The sequence below is a fragment of the Thamnophis sirtalis genome, unplaced genomic scaffold (genome assembly GCF_051295495.1).
Source record: "Thamnophis sirtalis isolate CommonGarterSnake01/CBP01778 unplaced genomic scaffold, rThaSir2_p1.2 scaffold_3, whole genome shotgun sequence".
NCBI classification, from domain to species: domain Eukaryota; kingdom Metazoa; phylum Chordata; class Lepidosauria; order Squamata; family Natricidae; genus Thamnophis; species Thamnophis sirtalis.
In genome coordinates this window covers 11,239,791-11,260,204 of record NW_028261383.1, presented here as the reverse complement: position 1 = coordinate 11,260,204, position 20,414 = coordinate 11,239,791, and the positions used below count along the sequence as shown (strand labels likewise).

General features: G+C 40.6%; 1 protein-coding gene across 1 annotated transcript; it reads right to left on the bottom strand.

Annotated features, from left to right (window-relative positions):
- Window positions 1-5,203: 5,203 nt before the first annotated feature.
- Window positions 5,204-12,564, bottom strand: LOC148047168 (vomeronasal type-2 receptor 26-like). Its single transcript, XM_087707983.1, has 5 exons — window positions 12,319-12,564; window positions 11,375-11,560; window positions 9,949-10,176; window positions 9,290-9,416; window positions 5,204-6,099 (listed from the first exon to the last, which is right to left on the bottom strand). The coding sequence occupies exons 1-5, from the start codon at window positions 12,562-12,564 to the stop codon at window positions 5,204-5,206; spliced, it is 1,683 nt and encodes a 560-aa protein (XP_087564109.1).
- Window positions 12,565-20,414: the final 7,850 nt, after the last annotated feature.

The window sequence follows — 20,414 nt, the reverse complement described above, 5'->3', positions numbered from 1 at the left end:
CTCTTAATCACTATTATTCTTCCAAATATTCCAAAGTATTACCATAAAAAAAGAATAAGAACAATAGAAAATTTTAAATTCATATGTTTTTCTGGGACATTCTCCCACTTGGTTACACATATACCAATCAAATTTCCTGTGTTGGTTTTCAAACATCTTACCCCACATTTGTCCCCCACTTTTCCTTAATAATTTGCAGATGGCTAAAAAATCCATTTATTATTACTTCATTTATATTCTAGAGATATTTGTATTAGGACCAAGTTTTTAGAATGACTGAGAATGGTTCCCATCCAGAACACTTTCAAAAGAATTTAAAGACCTTTGAGTGAAGGTTCAACCCCTGTTAAATGGACCTTTGATGGGTTGCTTTTTTTAATTTCTTGGTTCTGTTCATGTTTTCTTTTTTCTTTCGACTTGTAATTGAAAGACACTGAGTGACATAAAATCTATGAGTTATACAAATAAATGAACAAACCAAACAAACAAACATGCAATCACGCAATATTGTAAAAAACATATTTTCATTTTAAAAGAGGTTTCTTAAGTCCCTGGCCTAGACTTGTGAATAAGAATGAAAGAAAATTCCAAACTGCATGAATGTCTATGCTCTTAATCAGGGCTCTTTCATGGCACCAATAAATTTGGTGTGGGGAAAAAGGTAGAATTATCTTATCTCCAATGCAGAATAAAAATAGCAGAAATGGACAGAATAAGAGAGTTAGAAGGAATCTTATAGGTCATGTAGCCCAACCCCCTTCTCGAGTAAGAGACCCTATACCATTCCAGACAAATGGTTGGCTAATCTCTGCTTAAAAACCTCCAGTGATGCTGCACCCATAACTTCTGTAAGGAAGCTGTTCCACTGATTAATTTTCCAACTGTCAGGAAATTTCTTCTTAATTCTAGGTAGGATCTCTTCTTCATTTGTTTCCATCCATTACTTCTTGTTCTACATTTAGATGCTTTGGAGAACAGGCTGACACCCTTGTCTCTGTGGTAGCCATTTAAACATTGCTATCATGTCACCCATAGTCCATCTTTTCACTAGACTAGACATGGACAATTCCTGCCACATTTCTTCATGTTTCAGCCTAATCAGCCTTCAGTCCGCTAATCATCTTTGTTCCTCTTCTCTGCATTTTTAACTCTATCTCTCTTTGCTTGGATTAGGGTCCACAACCACCCTGGCCCGAATCCTGTTAAACTCAGGAATGAAGTGGAACAGAGAGATCATTCTGTTCCTATGTGTCCATATTCTAATTCTACTTATAGGATGGGATGGAAAGAGGTTGGGAAAATATTTGGTTTGGTTTTTATGAGTGGTGGGATCCTATCAGTTTAACAACTGGTTTGGTGATAGCCGACTTTGCTTGTGCCTGCTCACATAGCTCACACATGTGGCATTTGGAGAAAATTTACTTTCTGCATCACTGCTGGGAGGAAAACAGTTGAGGTGTAGCAATCCGCTCTGCTGCCCAACTCAGCTGAAAAGATATAGGTAGGTAAAGTACATTGGCTGGGGGTGCATAATTGATTGTTGGAGCGAATCAGTTTGCTCCCAGCTGATCATTGGAGCTACCACTTTGCCCAAAGCGGTAGAATCCCACCTCTGTTTTTTCTTACTTTAAACCTCAAAATGAGCTTTGATACATACAGGGTCCAAGAGACTGAAAGGCCAAATCAGGTATTTTGTTTGCAAAAGGAGCAGATCAAGAGGGGAGCACCTGATATTTTCAGAGGGCTGCAGGAGTAAACATTCATTATAGCAATAGCAGTAGACTTATATACCGCTTCATAGGCCTTTCAGGCCTCTCTAAGCGGTTTACAGAGAGTCAGCATATTGCCCCCAACAACAATCTGGGTCCTCATTTTACCCACCTCGGAAGGATGGAAGGCTGAGTCAACCCTGAGCCGGTGAGATTTGAACCGCTGACCTGCTGATCTAGCAGTAGCCTGCAGTGCTGCATTTAACCACTGCGCCACCTTGGCTCTTAGAAATGCAGTGACTTTAATAAGGTGCAGGAGGATTGACGTACGCGGAGAACTTTGTTGAAGGGCTTCTGTCAAAGGTTAATAATTGAAACCAAGCAATCCATGCAGAAAATATGCCAGCAATGGAATAATCCCCTGACTTGTAAAGATGCCCTGGGTCCACTTCACTCTGCTCCAGAGTCAGATGACATTTGGCTTTCCGTATCCCACCAGCTTCTGGCAGCCGCAAGAGCAGCAGAAGCATCAACAACATAGTTTGTCTTGCTAACTGAGCCTTCTCTGTGGTACCTTTATTTTAATGAAGAATGGGGTGAAGAGGTGGATAGAAACCAAACCCTTTTCCAGGACGGAGGCTTCACATCCAGTCTGAGTTCTGTGAAGGGACAGAAACACAATCTTTGCTTGTCCTTTAACCGCTCTCAAATCCTTTTTCAGTCTTTAGAGCCATCGATGCACTCAGCAATTCTGACTTAGGCTCCACCCCATTGTGCTCCTGAGTTTGATATTGACATTAAAGCACGTTCTGACATGCTTTCATCTTCAGAAATCTCTCTAGGTACCAAACGTAAAAAAATAAGCAGATAAATATTATTTGAATCATTGGAGAGAAGAAAACTACCTAATCCCTTAACATGTCTATAGGCCTGGTGCCCAATGGGAGAACTCACATATTGTGGCTCCAAGCTTTGACAATGAGGCAGCGATGGAAACTAGAATAGTTGGCACCCTAACGCTAACCAATAAAACACTTGTAGAGAACCCAGGATCAACCCAGGATCAGGATGAACCATGGTGGCACAGTGATTAGAATGCAGCATTGCAGGCTAATTCTGCTGATTGCCAGCAGTTCGATTCTCACCAGCTCCAGGTTGACTCAGCCTTCCAGCCTTCTGAGGTTTTTAAAATGAGGACCCAGATTGTTGGGGGCAATAGGCTGACTCTGTAAACCTAAGAGCTTAGAGAGAGCAATATAGCCTTTTAAAGTGATACGTAAGCCTAAGGGTGGTTGCTATCAAGAGAGATTTGGCCTTTTAGCATGGCTGTCCCCCATATTAATATGGATTTGGTTAGGCTTTTTTCTATGGGAATTTGCTGATAGGTCTGTAGGTAGTTGTGGATCCCATTTAAAGAGAAAGAATTAGTCCTTGTTTAGAGGCAGACAAATGATATGGGAGCAGCCAAGACAACAAGGCAGGGTGTGTATGCAGGGGTAGCTGTTGTCATTTGAGAGTCTTTGTTTACCTTCAAGGCTTTGCTTCAAACGTTGATGGTTGTAAGGCTCTGTCTGATGATAAAGGCACAAGATCAAGTGAGACTATTATGACTGTTCCAGACCTCCTACTGAATATCAGCCTCCATGCCTGAGATGCTAGAGGCTGTCTCACGTTTGGCTGAGGAGATGCCCAGGCTGATGGTCTTGGGAGCTTCCATTTGCCACCCCTGAGGCTGACCTCAGAAACAGCTCAGGAATTCATAACCATCATGGCAGCTATGCAGTGGTGGTTTCAAAACATTTCACTACCGGTTTGGTGGGTGTGGCTAGGTGGGGGGCATTTGACTGAGTGGGTGTGGCCAACTTGACACCAGTGATGCCCACTCAGTCATACAGCCCCCCACCAAGCCACACACAGAGGAAAAGGTAGGAAATTTTTTGAAATTTCTACCTATCCAACCCCACCCCGTTTCCCCTTCTTTAGTGGCACCACCCCACCTGCCAATCCCAAATTGTGCCCCCCTGTGAGACACGCATCTTACCAGAGTTTGGCAGCTCCATTGCATCTCTCAGCCACTGTGTGCAGGGAAATACCTTGCACAGTAAAGAAAAACTTCTTGTGAGATTAAGGTAATTAATAACTTATCGCACTCTTGGGAAGTTTTTCTTTACTATGCAAGGTTCCTCCCTGCACACAATGGCTTAGAGATGCTTGCAGTGGGGTGAAATTTGGGGATGGAAGATGGGGCAGTGCGGGCCACGAGATGTAGATACCAGAGACTGGCAGCTCCGGGTCTTGTGGCTTTTGGGGGGTTTTCTTAAAAAGAAAAGAAACACCTCTCCACACAAGCTTGAAAACTTCTGAGGTTGCCTCTGGAGGGGCAGTTGGGCAGAATCCACTGCCCGCTCTGCGTGCCTGCAGCATCAGCGCCTGCCGTCCCCAGTTCTCCTACTACAATGTGCTAAAAGAGCCGAGGTGGCGCAGTGGTTAAATGCAATTTGGCTGTTCAAATCTCACTGGCTCAGGGTTGACTCAGCCTTCCATCCTTCCAAGGTGGGTAAAATGAGGACCCGGATTGTTGGGGGTAATATGCTGACTCTGTCTAACTGCTATTGCTATTGCTATTACTTGACATGGAGCTCCCAGAAGCTATAACTGGTGCAGAATGCGAGTCCAATGCAGTTTTGGGTTTTCTTGGGGGGATGCATATAATGTCTCTGCTATGAAGCAGCATTATCTGCCAGTTTGCTTCTGATTCTACCTGAAGGTGTTGCTTAAAAGTCGTTTATCCTGACATAGTATGTGTAGATGAAAACTAAGAACACCAAGCAAAGAATCAAGAGTCATTTTAGTGTTTATCGGATAGTATGTACTGGAAGGGTAAAGTTAAAGGTAAAGGTTCTTTTCACACATATGTGCTAGTTGTTCCTGACTCTAGGGGGTGGTGCTCAAATGTGTTTCAAAGCCGAAGAGCCAGGGCTGTCCCAAGATGTCTCTCTGGTCAAGTGGCGGCATGACTAAATGCTGAAGGCACACAGAACACTGTTACATTCTTACCAAAGGTGGTTTCTATTTTTGTACTTGCATTTTTACATGCTTTCAAACTGCTAGGTTGGCAAAAGCTGGGACAAGTAATGGGGGCATGGGGAATTAGTTGTGTTCCTATATTATTGTAGCATGGGATATACACCAGCTTTTCAAAAAACAGGTTGATCGATTTTTTGGGCTTTCACTGATAAACCAAATGACAAGCAACCTTTTTGGAAGGGGAGGGGGTGGGAGAGGGAAATTCCTATCATAGTTTCCTACATACCTAAAAACAAAAAAGGTAAATATATTGAATAACAACTAATGGGTTGTTTTGGTAATTGTTTGTTGGGGTATATGGATACATGTGTGCACATGCGCTTTTTTGAACATTAAAATAGAAAATAATATCTTTGAGTGATTAACTGGCATTTTGGGGAAAGTGGTAGCAAAAGTCATTTCCTATTTTATTTTGACATCAAATGTTCTTTTGTATTCAGGTCTGGTCTGAAAAAAATAATGTAGCACTTGGGAATGAAGATGCAACACAGCAGGCCAGTACTTGAGGCCAAGATGGAGAAGACCTGTACGGCCACCATATACTTTCCCTTAGTGCTCAGGTAGGTGGGAACAAAGGATATCCAGACACTGCAGAAGACCAGCATGCTGAAGGTGATGAGCTTGGCTTCGTTGAAGGCCCCAGGGAGATTCCTGGCCAGGAAAGCCACAGTGAAGCATATAATAGCCAGGAAGCCCATGTAGCCAAGGGCAAGGTAGAACATGGCAACAGAGCCTTGATTGCATTGCAGGATGATCTCCTCAGATTGGGAGTGCATGTCTGCCTCAGGGAATGGGGGACATGTGCCCAACCAGATACAGCAGAGGACAATTTGAAAACAAGAACATAAAAGGATGATAGAATTGGCCAGGCTCTTCCCTAGCCATCTCTGTACTTTATTCCCTGGTTTCGTGGCCAGGAACGCTAATACCACAGTGACTGTTTTGGCCAAGACTGTAGAAATGGCAGCTGAGAAGACGTTGCTGAATGCTACTTGTTGGAGAAGGCACATGGCTGTCCTTGGCTGACCAATGAATAGGAATGAAGTCAAGAAGGAAAGCAGGAGAGTGATGAGGAGGATGTAGGAGAGATCCCGATTGTTGGCTTTGACTATGGGAGTTTCTTGGAATTTAATGAAGCTCCCCAAGACTAAGCCTGTTATGAAAGACAAAAACAAGGCAAGGGAAGCTAGAATGATCCCCAAATTTTCTTGATAGGATAAGAAAGTAGAAGTCTTAGGTATACAGAAATCTCTGTTTTTGTTTGAATGCTGATCTGCAGGACATTTGGTGCATTTCTGAGCATCTGAAATCAGAAAAAAACAATATCTCCCTTAAAATTGACTGTTTGCGAATCTCCTTTATTAAATTCTCTTTTTGAAATATCAATGCCTTCCTCCACCTAGATCTAGAAGATGGCCAGGTTCTGTGTCTGGGCAGTAGTTCCGCTATCTGATTGGTTCCCTAATTATTTCTCCTCCCACCCATGCCAGAAAAGCAAGAACCAATGGCTTCCACCTCTTTGGGCATCTTTCTATTTGATGGATAAAAAAATAGTCTCCGTTTTACAACTCTTCCTGTCACTCCAGCTGGCAGTGGAAACTCAGTTTCACTCAAGAAATGTCTCAGCCATTGGTCAGTTAAGCAATGCTGTGACCTCCCTCTTGAAGTGCCTGGAGGCTGATAGGGGCTGGATGAGGAGCAATGGGTAGAAACTGAACCCAGGCAAGACCGAGTGGTTTTTTGGTCCATGGAGAATTGCCATCTTTGTTTTTGTGAGGTGTGGAACATCCCCCAAAAGACCCACCACACAACCTGAGATTTCTCTTGGACGAGTACCTTGGCACAACCCTTGATTGGGCTTCAGTTATCCCCATTCCTTGACCAACAATCTCTAGACATGGTTACTCATGCCCTAGTCCTTTTCTGTCATGACTCTATATAGGGCCGCTCTTGAAAAGCATCCGTAAGCTGCAGTTGGTTGCAAATATAAATGCTCACATGGTTTTGTGCAGACCTTGGTATGCAAATATTTCAATTCTCCTGCGGTAGCAGGTGTGGGTTTTAAAAAGGATTGACCGGTATACTGAATGGTGAAATTTAGCATGCTTTCATGTACCCGTTGGTCAGGAGGCCCTTTTTCCACTGTGTGGGAGCTGCATTGGTTGCCTCGTAGCTTCCAGGTGCAATTTGAGGTTCTAGATGTCACATTTAAAGCCATTCATGTATTGGGACCAGGTTTGTCTAAGGAATCAATCTTGCTGGTCACATCCATCCGACCCACTAACGGACAGAGGCAAAGCATGTTGCAGAACCCATACCCTAAGTAGGTACAACTGGCAGGACCCAGAAGAAGGGCCTTCTCTGTGCTGGCTCCCTCCCTCTGGAACATCATCCTTGCAGAAATTAGACTGGCTGTCTTTGACAGTCTTTCATAGGTCCCTGAAGACTTGATTTTGACAGCAGTCCTGGGGAACCCAGAGTGTGATGGGGCCTATCAAATGGCTTATTTAACTGTATGCTGTTTCCACAGGGTGTGGTTTGTGTGTGTGTAATTTTTATTTATTATTTTTTTCTACGCTCCTGTTTTTATTGTTTGGAAGCTGCTCGAGTTGCTGTGAGTGAGTAGCAGCTATATAAATTTTAATATGTACGTACATATGTATCTTCCAGTATAACTCTGGAGCACCAGGAGCAATTTCAACCAAAGTGGAAACACAGATGACTTACCCTCTGGATACAAATACTGGGTGTGGGGGTGTGGGGGTAATATACAGCTGGGATGTGTGGGTGTCTGTATATGTGTGTTACAGCACAACGCTTGAATCCTTTGTCCGTTAAGGAAAGTGAATGTTGTGTCCTAGAATGGCAATTGTTTGTGATGTCATTGGAGGGGGAAGGGACATCCTGGGCCATTAAGGTAAGTGAGTGCAGAATCCTAGAGTGGCAATTTTTTGTGTATATCAGTTCCTTTGCAGCTTCCTCTGGAAATCCAACCAGTAATAAAAAAACAAATAATTTCTCTTTTCTTCATCAGGGAACTTGTGAAAAGACAGAAGGAGGGAGGAAGAGAGGGAGAGAGAGAAGGTAGAAGTCAAGAAGGAAGGAAGGAAGGCTCCAGTATTGGACTTGTGAATGAAATAAAGGGGAAAGGAGATGAGGAGAGGAAGAAAGGAGGAGAGGACAGGGTGATTTGTTTTCCATTTGTCCAGAGAGTTCAAGAAAAAATGGGAGATATTGACCTTTAAAGTGCAGAGTTGGTATCTCTCTTCTAATGTAATGTCCTCATTAATCCCATCTTTAATGTGCTCCAAGTTAAAACCCAATATTATTTTTCTATCATGTAATAAATATTAAAATAATTTGATTTGTTGAAAGCATGTCATATGCCTCCCAAAATGTCCATTCTTAAAAAATGTCAACATCTAGGTAAATAATTAATCAAGGAATGTAAGAAGCACACCAGAATAGTAATGGGAGACTTTAACCATCCTGACATCACCTTGGAGAGAACATCGTCACCTAGTGGAAGATCAAATAGATTCCTGATATTGAGTTATGATGGACTTAATTCTCACTAACACAGAAAGCATGATAGAAGGCATTGATGTTGCAGGAACATTGGGGGGGGGCATGCAACATTCAAACTCAACATTATGCAATCATTAGCAATAAAAAATGTTAAACTAGAGTCTTGGACTTCAAGTGAGCTGATTTCAATAAACTTGGAGAGAGTTTGAAAGGATTTCATAGGCAAAACAAGCCAAGAAGCTTGGGAAACTTTGAGAAGTGAAATTTAAAAAGCCTAGTCTAACATAATTGCAATGAAGAAGAAAAACAAGAGGTGTGAAAAGAAACCATCATGGCTGCACAAAGGACTCTGATAAACTGAAAGAAAAAAAGAACAAACATAAAAAGTAGAAAGAGGACCACAAATCCAAGCAGAAAATCAGCAAATAGGCTGAACTTGCAAATATGAAGTCAGGATAGATAAGTCTCAAAATGAATAAAGGTTTGCTACAAGAGTCAAAAATAACAAAAAAAGTTTTCTTCAACATGTAAAAAAGCAAAAGATGGAAACTAATTAAGAACAGAAATATTCTTGAAGTAAGGAGACATTTCCTGACACTTAGAACACTTAATAAATTGAATAAAGTAGAAGTTTTAAAGAAGAAGTTGGATAACCATTTGTCTGAAATGGTATAGGGTTTCCTGCTTAGGCATGGGCTTCGACTAGAAGACTTCCAAGGTCCCTTCCAACTATGTTATTCTATTCTATTCTAATAAGTAGAACCACTTGCCTTCAGAAATCTTGGATGCTCCAACAATGGAGATTTGTAAGATGAAATTCGACAACTATTTCTCTGAAATGTTATAGGACTTCCTGCTTGAGCAGTGGGTTGGACTAGAAGACCTCTAAGGTCCCTTCCAACTCTGTTATTATTTTATTCCATTGTTTCTTCCAACATTTGTCCTTTTTCTCTGATGTCACCCACCTTCCATGGTGGATATGGTTCCTTCTGCACAGGGACGACAATCATAACAGCAGATGACCTGCCCTTCCCGAGCTACCTTCATGAATCCAGGCTGGCAACTTTCCACACACCTGGAAGGAGGCAGGGGCTGAGGAGAGAAAGGGAAAAGACTCAGAAAATGAACTTGTTTACAGAAAAAGGGCAAAGAAAGAAAGGGTGGGTGATCTCCAGTTTAAGGGTGAGCTTTGAGTAATTAGAAGCCAATAAGATTTGTGAGATTCATTAAAGTGGCTGAACTGTATATTTATTTTCTCTTTTTTACTTCTCTGTTAATGTTTAAGAAAGAGTACAAATTTTCGCTTTCATTTAATTGATTGGGGACAGGATGGGTGGATTTTTTTCTTTGACTAAGTATATAATGTTATCTGCATGAATGATTGACATTTCTTCCCTTTCCAGAGACTCAATAAATTGTTTGGGTGAAAACTGAAGACAAACTATTTTGAGGACACCTGAATAGCTGATAAGAAATCTGCATTCTTGAGAACCTGATCAACTGATAAAAAAAAACACAAAGGCATTCAAAGCAATTCCCCCCACCTGAAAAAACAAACAAACAAACAAACAAACAAACAAACAAAATCCTGTTTTGGCCGCCTTCCCTGGAATATTATTCCCACCTTTTTCATCATTTCCACCTGTGCAATATTCTGCTGATCAATGGTAAATTTCAAATCTTGGGATGCCTGTTTTTTTAGACTTCCAGATTTCACTTTTATGACAGACTTGTTTGGGGAAAAGATCCAGTTCACAATGTCCAGGTCAGCTGTCAGCTCTCCTTTCTCATCCAAATACACTCCTTGGATGGAATCATTGTGAAACTGGAAGCTTTGAAGGAAAGTGTGAAGCTGGGAAGGGTAGAAAAAAAAAGGAGATTACAAAAGACTTCAGAGGTTCTTGGAAAGGACCCTTTGGTCTATGCTGGGAGGGATAGGAACACTTCTCCCTGTTCAAAAACCCAGTTCAGTTTTAAGTTTTCAACTTGGTCAGGAGTTTATGAATGAGGGAGGGACAATAACTACTGCAAACATTACATTGCAAAATGCAGATTAGAAGAATGAATGTAAAGGTTAGGAGTTTTGACATCTGATCATTTTCCTCTTCACGTATCCTTCTCACAGCAATGCTGATCAACAATTCACCAAAAAGGAAACTACCAATTATTTTTCCATAATGTTTTATTTTTCTAAAAATATTTTTGTGATTTTGATTTTCTTTTCAGTTGAGGTTTATTCTTTCATATTTCTCTGCATTATTTGTTGCCTTATTGAGATAGATGGCTTCCCATTGTCTATCTTCCTGTTTTGTTCTCCAGGATCTACAGTGGGGAAGACAAATACTTAGCATGGGAAGTGTCCCTCATGATCCAAAGACATTGGTCCATAGCTTTTCTCTTCTTGTTACCAGTCATTCCTTTCTGAGATTGGAGAGAATTACCAGATTGTCTCAAACAGTCTAATGTGTAACCCAAGTTGGCTTCTTCTTTGTAGAACCTCGTCACTTTGAGAAAAAACAGTAACTCAACAAACAAAATATCAATGTATTTGCTTTAGAAGTATATTAAATTAAACAAGAAAATATTGAAAAAAGCAAAAGGAAAAATAATCAGAGGAAATGGAAAGGGGAATGGACATAGAATAATAGAGTTGGAAGGGATCTTGCGAATTTTCCTGTCCAAACCCCTGTTCAAGCAGGAGACCATTTCAGACCAGAAGCTGTCCAGTCTCTTCTTTAAAGCCTCCAGTGATAGTTCCCAGAATGTCTGAAGGCAAGGCCTTCCACTGGTTCAATATTCTCACAGTTAGGAATATGTTTCTAAGTTCTAGGATGCTTCTCTTCTTGATTGGTTTCCATCCATTGATTCTTGTCTTGCCTTCTGGTGTTTGGAAAATAGATTGACCCCTTTCATTTCATACTGACAGAAATGGAATGTTGAAATGTGGTTGGATTGGAGTTTCGGGATAATTATTTTTTTCACAATAAGTAACGAAGGCATAAAACTAAATGTCATATTTAAAGGAAATAAGTCTAATGGAAAAGAAATACCTGCAGAGCCTTAATCCTCGGAGCTTCCACCATGATGCCCCTGTTCCTCAGGGATCTCTTAGATCCGGAGATGTAAGCTGAGTTTAAGGTCCTTCCCAAAGCCCAGGTGGTCTCATAAAGAAGACAGCCATCAAGAGCCAGGATTTGATCGATCTCATTTTTCCTCAGAGCCTCCAATTCTTCTGCCTGTCGGCACCGTTTCCAGACTTTCACAGAAAAAGCATCCTTAGTGGATGAACACCTAAAGTTTTTCTTTAAAAGCGTAGACTTGAAATCATTCACGAGAATTGCATTATCATAGTTTCCCCATTTCTTTTTCTTTATCAGAAAGGAAAAAATGGCAGCAACTTGTTTTATATTTTTTAGAATAAACATCAAATCAAAGCTCAGATTCCAGTGAGCTGTGGTGATCCACACTTTATCTGTAAAGTCTAGAAAGTATTTAATTGCCACATTTATAATTTTCATTCCTACTGAGAAGGAACTAGTCTCTGGGCCATAAACAAAGACGTTGACTTTTGTAAATTTATAATACTTCCTTCTATTGATGAACATATTAGCAGCATTTATTGGAAAGCTTTCGTGTGTAATTGCACAAATGCCATTTCTTAACATCAAAGAAGACATTGTCCTCATGAACCTTTCCCCCTGGTCAGTATCTGGAGCAAGAAGAGCAATCAATGTCCACCTGAAATGGAGGAGAAGCTGGACTATTCCTGGATATTGGATCCCTTCTACAGGGAGCATTGGGTAGAAGAAGGGAAAATGAATTTTATCCCCCAGAATCCTAGAAGCAAAATTATAACTGATCTGAAAGAAATGGATGGCATTTTTTAAAATGTAACAAGCAAAATTTCCATTAAATGCTCATCTTTTCATATGCAGTAGAGGACCTCTGATTCAAAGTTGCATGATTCATAACTGTCTGCCCAAGAAAGACCTACCTGAGGGATTTTGTAGGTGCCCAACATGGTTGACATCTGGATGGAGATGCCAGTCTCGGCCTCTTCCAGAACAGCCACTGTGTTCCTCTTCCCCCCACACCTGTAGTTGGGCACATTGGCCTCTCCCTCTGAAAGCAGGTCCAGCAAAGGATCTGTAGTCATTTCTACCTTGAAGAAGTTCTCGTAGATATCATAACCCAATGTGATGTTGGGTAAGAGATGGTCATTGTGGTTGATGTCCTCCATAGCAAAAAGGAAGGGCATAAATTTTGAAAAAAGTCTGAATACTTTTCTGCAGGTACGAACATATTAATAAAAATTATATAAACTTTTATTTCACAATAAAAATTTTAATCCTCTAAATCACTACTATTCTTCCAAATATTTTATAACATTCAAAAGTATTACCATAAAAAAGAATAAGAAGAATAGAAAATTTTAAATTAATATGTGTTTCCAAGACATTCTCCCACTTGGTTACACATATACTAATTGAATTTCCTGTGTTGGTTTTCAAATATCTTACCCTATATGTTTCCCCCCACTTTCTCTTAATAATTTGCAGGTGGCTAAAAGAATCCATTTATTATTACTTCATTTATATTTTAGAGATTTTTGTATTAGGACCAAGTTGTTAGAATGACTGAGAATGGTTCCCATCCAGGAGACTTTCAAAACAATTTAAAGACCTTTGAGTGATGGTTCAACCCCTGTTGGATGGACCTTTGATGGTTTTTTTTCTTATTTATTGGTTCTATTCATGTTTTCTTTTTCTTTCAACTTGAAAGACACTGAGTGACACAAAGCCAATGAGTTATACAAATAAATATACAAACCAAACAAACGTGCAATCAACTAATATCATAAAAAACAATATTTACATTTTAAAACGTTTGGTAAGTCCCTGGCATGGACTTGTGAATAAGAATTAAAGAAAATGCCAAACTCCACGAATGTCTATGCTCTTAATCCTGGATCTTTCATCGTAGGAGTTCTGTCCTACTATTGCAGCACTATTGGGAGTGTCCTGACATACGGCATTCTTGCATGGTATGGGAGGAGCTCTGGAGCAGAAAAAAAACTCTACGGAGAATCATTAAAACTTCCCAGAATATCATCGGGCTCCAGCTGCCAGTCCTGGATGACATCTTAGCAATAGCAATAGCAATAGCAGTTAGACTTATATACCGCTTCATAGGGCTTTCAGCCCTCTCTAAGCGGTTTACCGAGTCAGCATATTGCCCCCACAACAATCCGGGTCCTCATTTTACCCACCTCGGAAGGATGGAAGGCTGAGTCAACCCTGAGCCAGTGAGATTTGAACAGCCAAACTGCAGAACTGCAGTCAGCTGAAGTAGCCTGCAGTGCTGCATTTAACCACTACGCCACCTCGGCTCTGTATCTTCACATCTCACTGTTTGAGGAAGTTGCATAACATTCTCAGAGACTCTTCCCATCCTGCTTACAAGGGACTATTGCCTTCTGGCAGAAGATACAGAACAATTAAAACTCAGACCACACATCTTCTGAATAGCTTTTATCCCAGAGCTATAATTGCACTCAACGATGAACTAAAGGGTCACCATCAGTGAGCTATTCTACAGCAATTCTTGGTCTGTTGTGTGGATGTTTGGGTGGTTTAGGGGTGGGGATTTTTTGGTGTGTGTGTGTGTGTTTGGGGATTGTTTCGGTGGTGAGCCTGGTCTCTGGGTATTATGTGAATTTCGTTGTATGTGTAAACTGTGTATATACGTACAATGACAATAAAGTAAAGTAAATGAGTAAATTTGGTGTGGGGAAAAAGGTAGAATGATCTTATCTCCGATACAGAGTGAAAATAGCAGAAAAGCACAGAATAACAAGAGTTAGGAGGAATCTTATAGGTGATGTAGTCCAACCCCCTTCTCAAATAGGAGATCATATCCATTTTAGACAAATTATTGCCCAATCTCTTCTTAACAACCTCCAGTGATAGAGCACCTATAGCTTCTGAAAGCAAGCTGTTCCACTGATTAATTCTTCTAACCGTCAGGAAATTTCTCCTCAGTTTCTAGGTTGATCCTCTCCTTGATTTCTTTGCAGCCATTACTTCTTGTTCTACATTTGGATGCTTTAGAGAATACACTGGCACCCTCCTCACATTTAAATGTTTTGAACATTGTTATCATGTCACCCATAATCCTTCTTTTCACTAGACTAGACATGGACAATTCCTGCCACCGTTCTTCATGTTTCAGCCTCCAGTCCGCTAATCATCTTTGTTGCTTTTCTCTGCATTTTTAACATTATCCCTCTTTGCTTGGATGAGGAGTCGCCCAGAATCCAGCTCAGCTCAGGGATGAAATGGAAGGGAGAGGTCCTTCTGTTCCTCTTTGTCTACACTCTGGCTCTACTCATAGGATGAGAAGAAAATTGGTTGGGAAAAATATTTGATTTGGTTTTTATCAGTGGTGGGATCCTACCAGTTTAAGAACCGGTTTGGTGATTGCATGCTTCATGTGCGCCTCCTCACTCAGCTCACAAATGCACTCTTTGGAGAAAATTTACCTTCTGCATTACTGTTTGGAGGAAAAGAGCTGTGCAACTCATCTGAGAAAGATATAGGGGTGTGTGGGGTGATTGTTGGAGCAAACTGGTTCGCTGATCATCAGAACTACCACTTTGCCCGAACTGGAAGAATCCCACCCCTGGCTTTTTTTTTTTTTACTTTAGATTTCAAAATGAGTTTTGTTACATACAGGGTCCAAGAGACTGAAAGACCAAATCAGGTAATTTGTTTGCAAAAGGAGCAGATCAAGTGGGGAGCACCTTATATTTTCAGAGGGCTGCAGGAGTAAACATTCATTAGAAATGCAGTGACTTTAGTAAGGTGCAGGAGGATTGACCTACTGGGAGAACTTTGTTGAAGGACTTCTGTCGAAGGTTAATAATAGAAACCAAGCAGTCATTGCAGAAAATATGCCAGCAATGGAATAATCTCCTGACTTATAAAGATGCCCTGGGTCCACTTCACCCTGCTCCAGAGTCAGAAGACATTTGACTTTTCTTATCCCACCAGCTTCTGGCAGCCACAAGAGCAGTAGAAGTAGAAGCATCAGCAACATGGTTTGTCTTGCTGACTGAGCCTTCTCTGTGGCACCTTTATTTTAATGAAAAATGGGTGAAGAGGTGGATAGAAATCAAACCCTTTTCCAGGACAGAGGCTTCACATCCAGTCTGAGTTCTGTGAAGGGACAGAAACAGTCTTTGCTTGTCCTTTAACCGCCCTCAAATCCTCTTTCAGTCTCCAGAGCCATTGATGCACTCAGCGTTTCTGACATAGGCTCCACCTCATTGTGCTTCTGAGTTTGATATTGACATCAAAGCACCTTCTGACATGCTTTCATCTTCAGAAAACTCTCTAGGTACCTAACGTAAAAAAATAAGCAGATAAACATTATTTGAATCATTGGAGAGAAGAAAACTACCTAATCCCTTAACATGTCTACAGGCCTGGTGCCCAATGGGAGAACTCACATATGCAACTCCAAGATAATCAAGCAACGAATCAGCGAACACCTAGAAGCAAACAAAGTAGTAACCAAAAGCCAACCGTTTTTCATATGTTTTAGCTTCCAATCCCCTAATCATCTTTGTTGCTCTTTTCTGCACTCTTTCTAGAGTCTCCACATCATGGCAACCAAAACTGAATGCAGTATTCCAAGTGTGGCCTTACCAAGGCATTATAAAGTGGTATTAACACCTCACGTGATCTTGATTCTATTCCTGTGTTTATGCAGCCTAGAAATGTGTTGGCTTTTTTGGCAGCTGCTGCATATTGCTGGCTCATACTTAAATGGTAGTCCACTAGGATTCCAAGATCCCTCTCACAGTTACTACTATTGAGCAAGGTACCACATATACTGTACCTGTGCCTTTTGTTTTTCTTGCCTCAATGTAGAACCTTACTCTTTTCACCATCAAATTTCATTTTGTTAGATAGTGCCCAATGTTCAAGTTTGTCAAGATCCTTCTGTATCTAAAACCTATCTTCTGGAGTGTTGGCTATTCCTGCCAGCTTGGTATCATCTGCAAATTTGATGAGTTCCCCATTTATCCCCCTCATCCAAATCATTGATGAAGATGCTAAATAGTACTGGGCCTAAAACAGAACCTTGGGGTACTCTACTGCATACTTCCCAACATATAGATTCAGTTCCATTGAGGACTACACATTGAGTGCAGTTGGTCAGCCAGTTACGAATCCATCTTGTGGTGATGCTGTCTAACCCACATTTTGTACTTTATGTAGTAGTAGGTTATGGTCTACCTCAGTGTTTTTCAACCTTTTTTGTGCAAAGGCACACTTTTTTCATGAAAAAAATCACGAGGCACACCACCATTAGAAAATTAGAAAAAAAATTAACTCTGTGCCTATATTGACTATATATAAATGTTTTTCCCACGGCACACCTTACACTATGTCACGGCACACTAGTGTGCCACGGCACAGTGGTTGAAAAACACTGGTCTACCTTATCAAATGCCTTACTGAAGTCCAAGTAAACTACATCTATGGCATTCCTGGTCCACTAATTTTGTCACTTTGTCAAAGAATGCAATAAGATTAGTCTGGCATGATCTGTTTTTGACATACACATGTTGGGTTTTGGTTACTACTTTGTTTGCTTCTAGGTGTTTGCTGATTTGTTGCTTGATTATCTTTTCCAGAATCTTCCCTGGTATTGAAGCCAGGCTGATAGGTCTGTAGTTTCCTGGATCTATTTTTTCCCTTTTTTGAAGATGGGAACACATCAGTTCTTTTCCAGTCCTCTGGCAGTTCCCCGGTTCTCCAGCTTCTCTGAAAGATATAGTTCAGTGGTTCTGAGATCTCAACTGCCAGTTCCTTCGGAATCTTGGGGTGTAATCTATCTGGTCCTAGTGATTTGAACTTGTCTAACGCAGACACGTGCTCACTTACCATTTTCTTCCATATTTTAACTTGTGTTCCTAATCTGTTTTTTGTGGTGCTGTTTTTGATAGGTTGGACTGTTTTTTTCACTTTGTATAAAGACAGATGCAAAAAATCAGTTAAGTAGTTCTTCTTTCTCCTTGTTGCTTGTCACCTTCTTGCCACTTTCTCCCAGCAATGGACCAATTGTTTCCTTAACTTTTTTCTTGTTTTTAATATGTTGGAATAAGCTTTTTTTGTTATTTTTTACTTTTGTTGCAAGCCTTTGTACTTTTGTTGCAAGCCGAGAGCCTTAGCTTTCCCCACTTCATTTTTACAGGCTCGGGCTAATTGCTGGTATTCTGCCTTAGTTATGGTTCCCTCTTTCCACTATGTATGTTTATCCCTTTGAAGAGCTGCCCAGGAGGCATGAGAGTGCTGGGAAATGAATCTCTGGTTTCCGGTGTGCGCAGTTCCAGTTTCAAGTGCATGGACTTCGGGTTTCATGTGTGCATACACGTGTGACAATCAGGTGGCTGGCTCCCATGTGCACACCAGAAAATGGAAGACCAGCTGTTCGGTTTCCAGCACCACAGCAGCATGCATGAAGGCCAGCTGATTGGCATGCACACATACACAACAGAAACCTGGAAGAGGAACAGGTGATGCTGCATGTGTCAGGTGACATGGTTCTGTGTTCCACTTCATTCACATGTGCCATAAATTCGCCATCACAGATATTTAACAAGCATTATGAGAGTGGGGGCATCTCTTGCTCTTTTTTACAATGCATTTTCCATGCAAAGCGAATTCTCTCTGTGCCTGCTCCATTCCCTACTCTTCCTTGCTATGTTCACAATCCAGATTAGAGCATCCTCAAATTTCAATCCCAATACCAAACAGGAATTAGATCTGATGAATAAAATGAACTTTTCAACTCCTGGATTAAATCCTGAATAGAGATGTTTTTCTTGCCTTCATGGGAAGATGCCCCACTTGCTGTTTGTAAGGACATTTTCAACTTATATCCAACTAATCATGAAAATCACTTCCACCCAACATTTCTCCATGGCAGATGAACAATTTCCCATTTCTACTGATAGAAGCTGTATTATATGGTCCTTCATCTGTATGTAATTTCACTGTAGAGATGATTTCATTGGTTGCCTGATGCTTTTACAAAAGGCTTTACATTTATTTTCAAGACGTTCATTTGAACAAGAATACGGTCTTCCTTCCTTCCTTTTCATTGATGAAAGTGAAATATTAAAAATAAAGAGAAAAGAAAAACGAAATTAAGAAATAGGGATGAAATTAAGATTGTTCTTCTAGATGGAGCGAATTGGAGAACCATATTAATTTTATCTGCATGCATTCAATGCATTTGACTTAAACATGTGTTTAATGGGAGATCCCACTCTGGCTTTTTTCAGATGAGCAAAAATGCACCAAATGTCTAGAAGATTGGCATCCAGACATCAAATGCATTCACTGTATTCCCAAGATTAAAAACTACCTTTCTTATAAAGAAACTCGGAGGATCATCCTGGCTTCCATTGCTTTGTTCATGTTTTTAATCACAGGCTTTGTTTTGGGAATCTTCATTAAATTCCTGGAAACCCCGATTGTCAAAGCTAACAACCGGGATCTTTCCTACATTCTCCTGGTCTCCCTCCTGCTTTCTATCTTGACCTCCTTCCTATTCATTGGCCAGCCAACAAAAGAAACCTGCTTTGTCCAACAAACAGCCTTCAGTGTTATGTTCTCAATTGTTATTTCTTCAATCTTAGCCAAAACAGTCACAGTGGTGCTAGCCTTCGTGGTCACTAAACCAGGAAATAAAGTGCAAAGATGGCTGGGGAAGAGCCTGGCCAACTCCATCATTCTTTCTTGTTCTGGTGTCCAAATTATCCTCTGCAGCATCTGGTAGGGCACTTCTCCCCCTTTCCCTTACTTTGATATGCATTCTCAGTCTGGAGAGATACTTCTGCAATGCAACGAAGGGTCTGTTGCTATGTTTTATTCTGCCCTTGGTTACATGGGCTTCCTGGCTGCCATCTGCTTCATAGTGGCTTTCCTGGCCAGGAATCTACCTGGGGCCTACCTAAGCTGATTACCTTCAGCCTGCTGGTCTTCTGAAGCGTTGTTGTCCTTTGTGCCTGCCTACCTGAGCACCAAAGGGCGATACATTGTGGTGGTGCAGATCTTCTCCATCTTGGCCTCCAGTGCTAGCTTAGTGAGCTTTATATTTTTCCCCAAGTGCTACATTATTTACCGAAGACCAGATTTGAATACAAAAGAACATTTGATGTCAAGATAACAAGTAAAGTGAATTTGGAGCAGGTTGTTCTATAAAGTATCAGTTCTTAAACTTCAACAAACATTTGACACATTAAAAAACTCACTTGGTGAGTTTGATTGGTGGGATTGTACAGAATTGAAAACAGTGATATATAAATATAAACAGTTGGTAAATTCTTTTATACTGTAAAAGTATTCAGAATGAGATAAGTGATTACATAAAGGTATATTGTTATTAAACAGACAATCAAGAATGTAAGGCAATTAGGTTTATTGAAAAGAAAGAAATATTAATTGTAATTGTATATACTGTATTTTGTACAATGAAAGTGAGGTATCTAGTTATATAAAATGGAAAATTTGTGATTGTATATGTAATTGAGAATATTGATGCAAACACACTTGTAACCAAACGACATGCTGTATGTGATGGATGAGAATTTTTTTTTATGTTGTTTTTTATGTTTAAAAATAAAAAAAATGCAAAAAACCCTCACTTCATTTATTTTTGTTTGTCTTTTCCTCTTTCTTTTATCTGTTATTGTTTTATTATAAGACTGAGCAAAAGGTAAAGGTTCCCCTCGCACATATGTGCTAGTCATTCCCAACTCTAGGGGGCGGTGCTCATCTCCGTTTCAAAGCTGAAGAGCCAGCGCTGTCTGAAGACGGTCATGTGGCCAGCATGTCTAAACACCAAAGGTGCACGGAACGCTGTTACCTTCCCACCAAAGGTGGTCCCCATTTTTCTACTTGCATCTTAACATGCTTTCAAACTGCTAGGTTGGCAGAAGCTGGGACAAGTAACGGGAGCTCACTCCATTACGAGATGCTAGGGATTCGAACCACCCAATTGCCGACCTTTCTG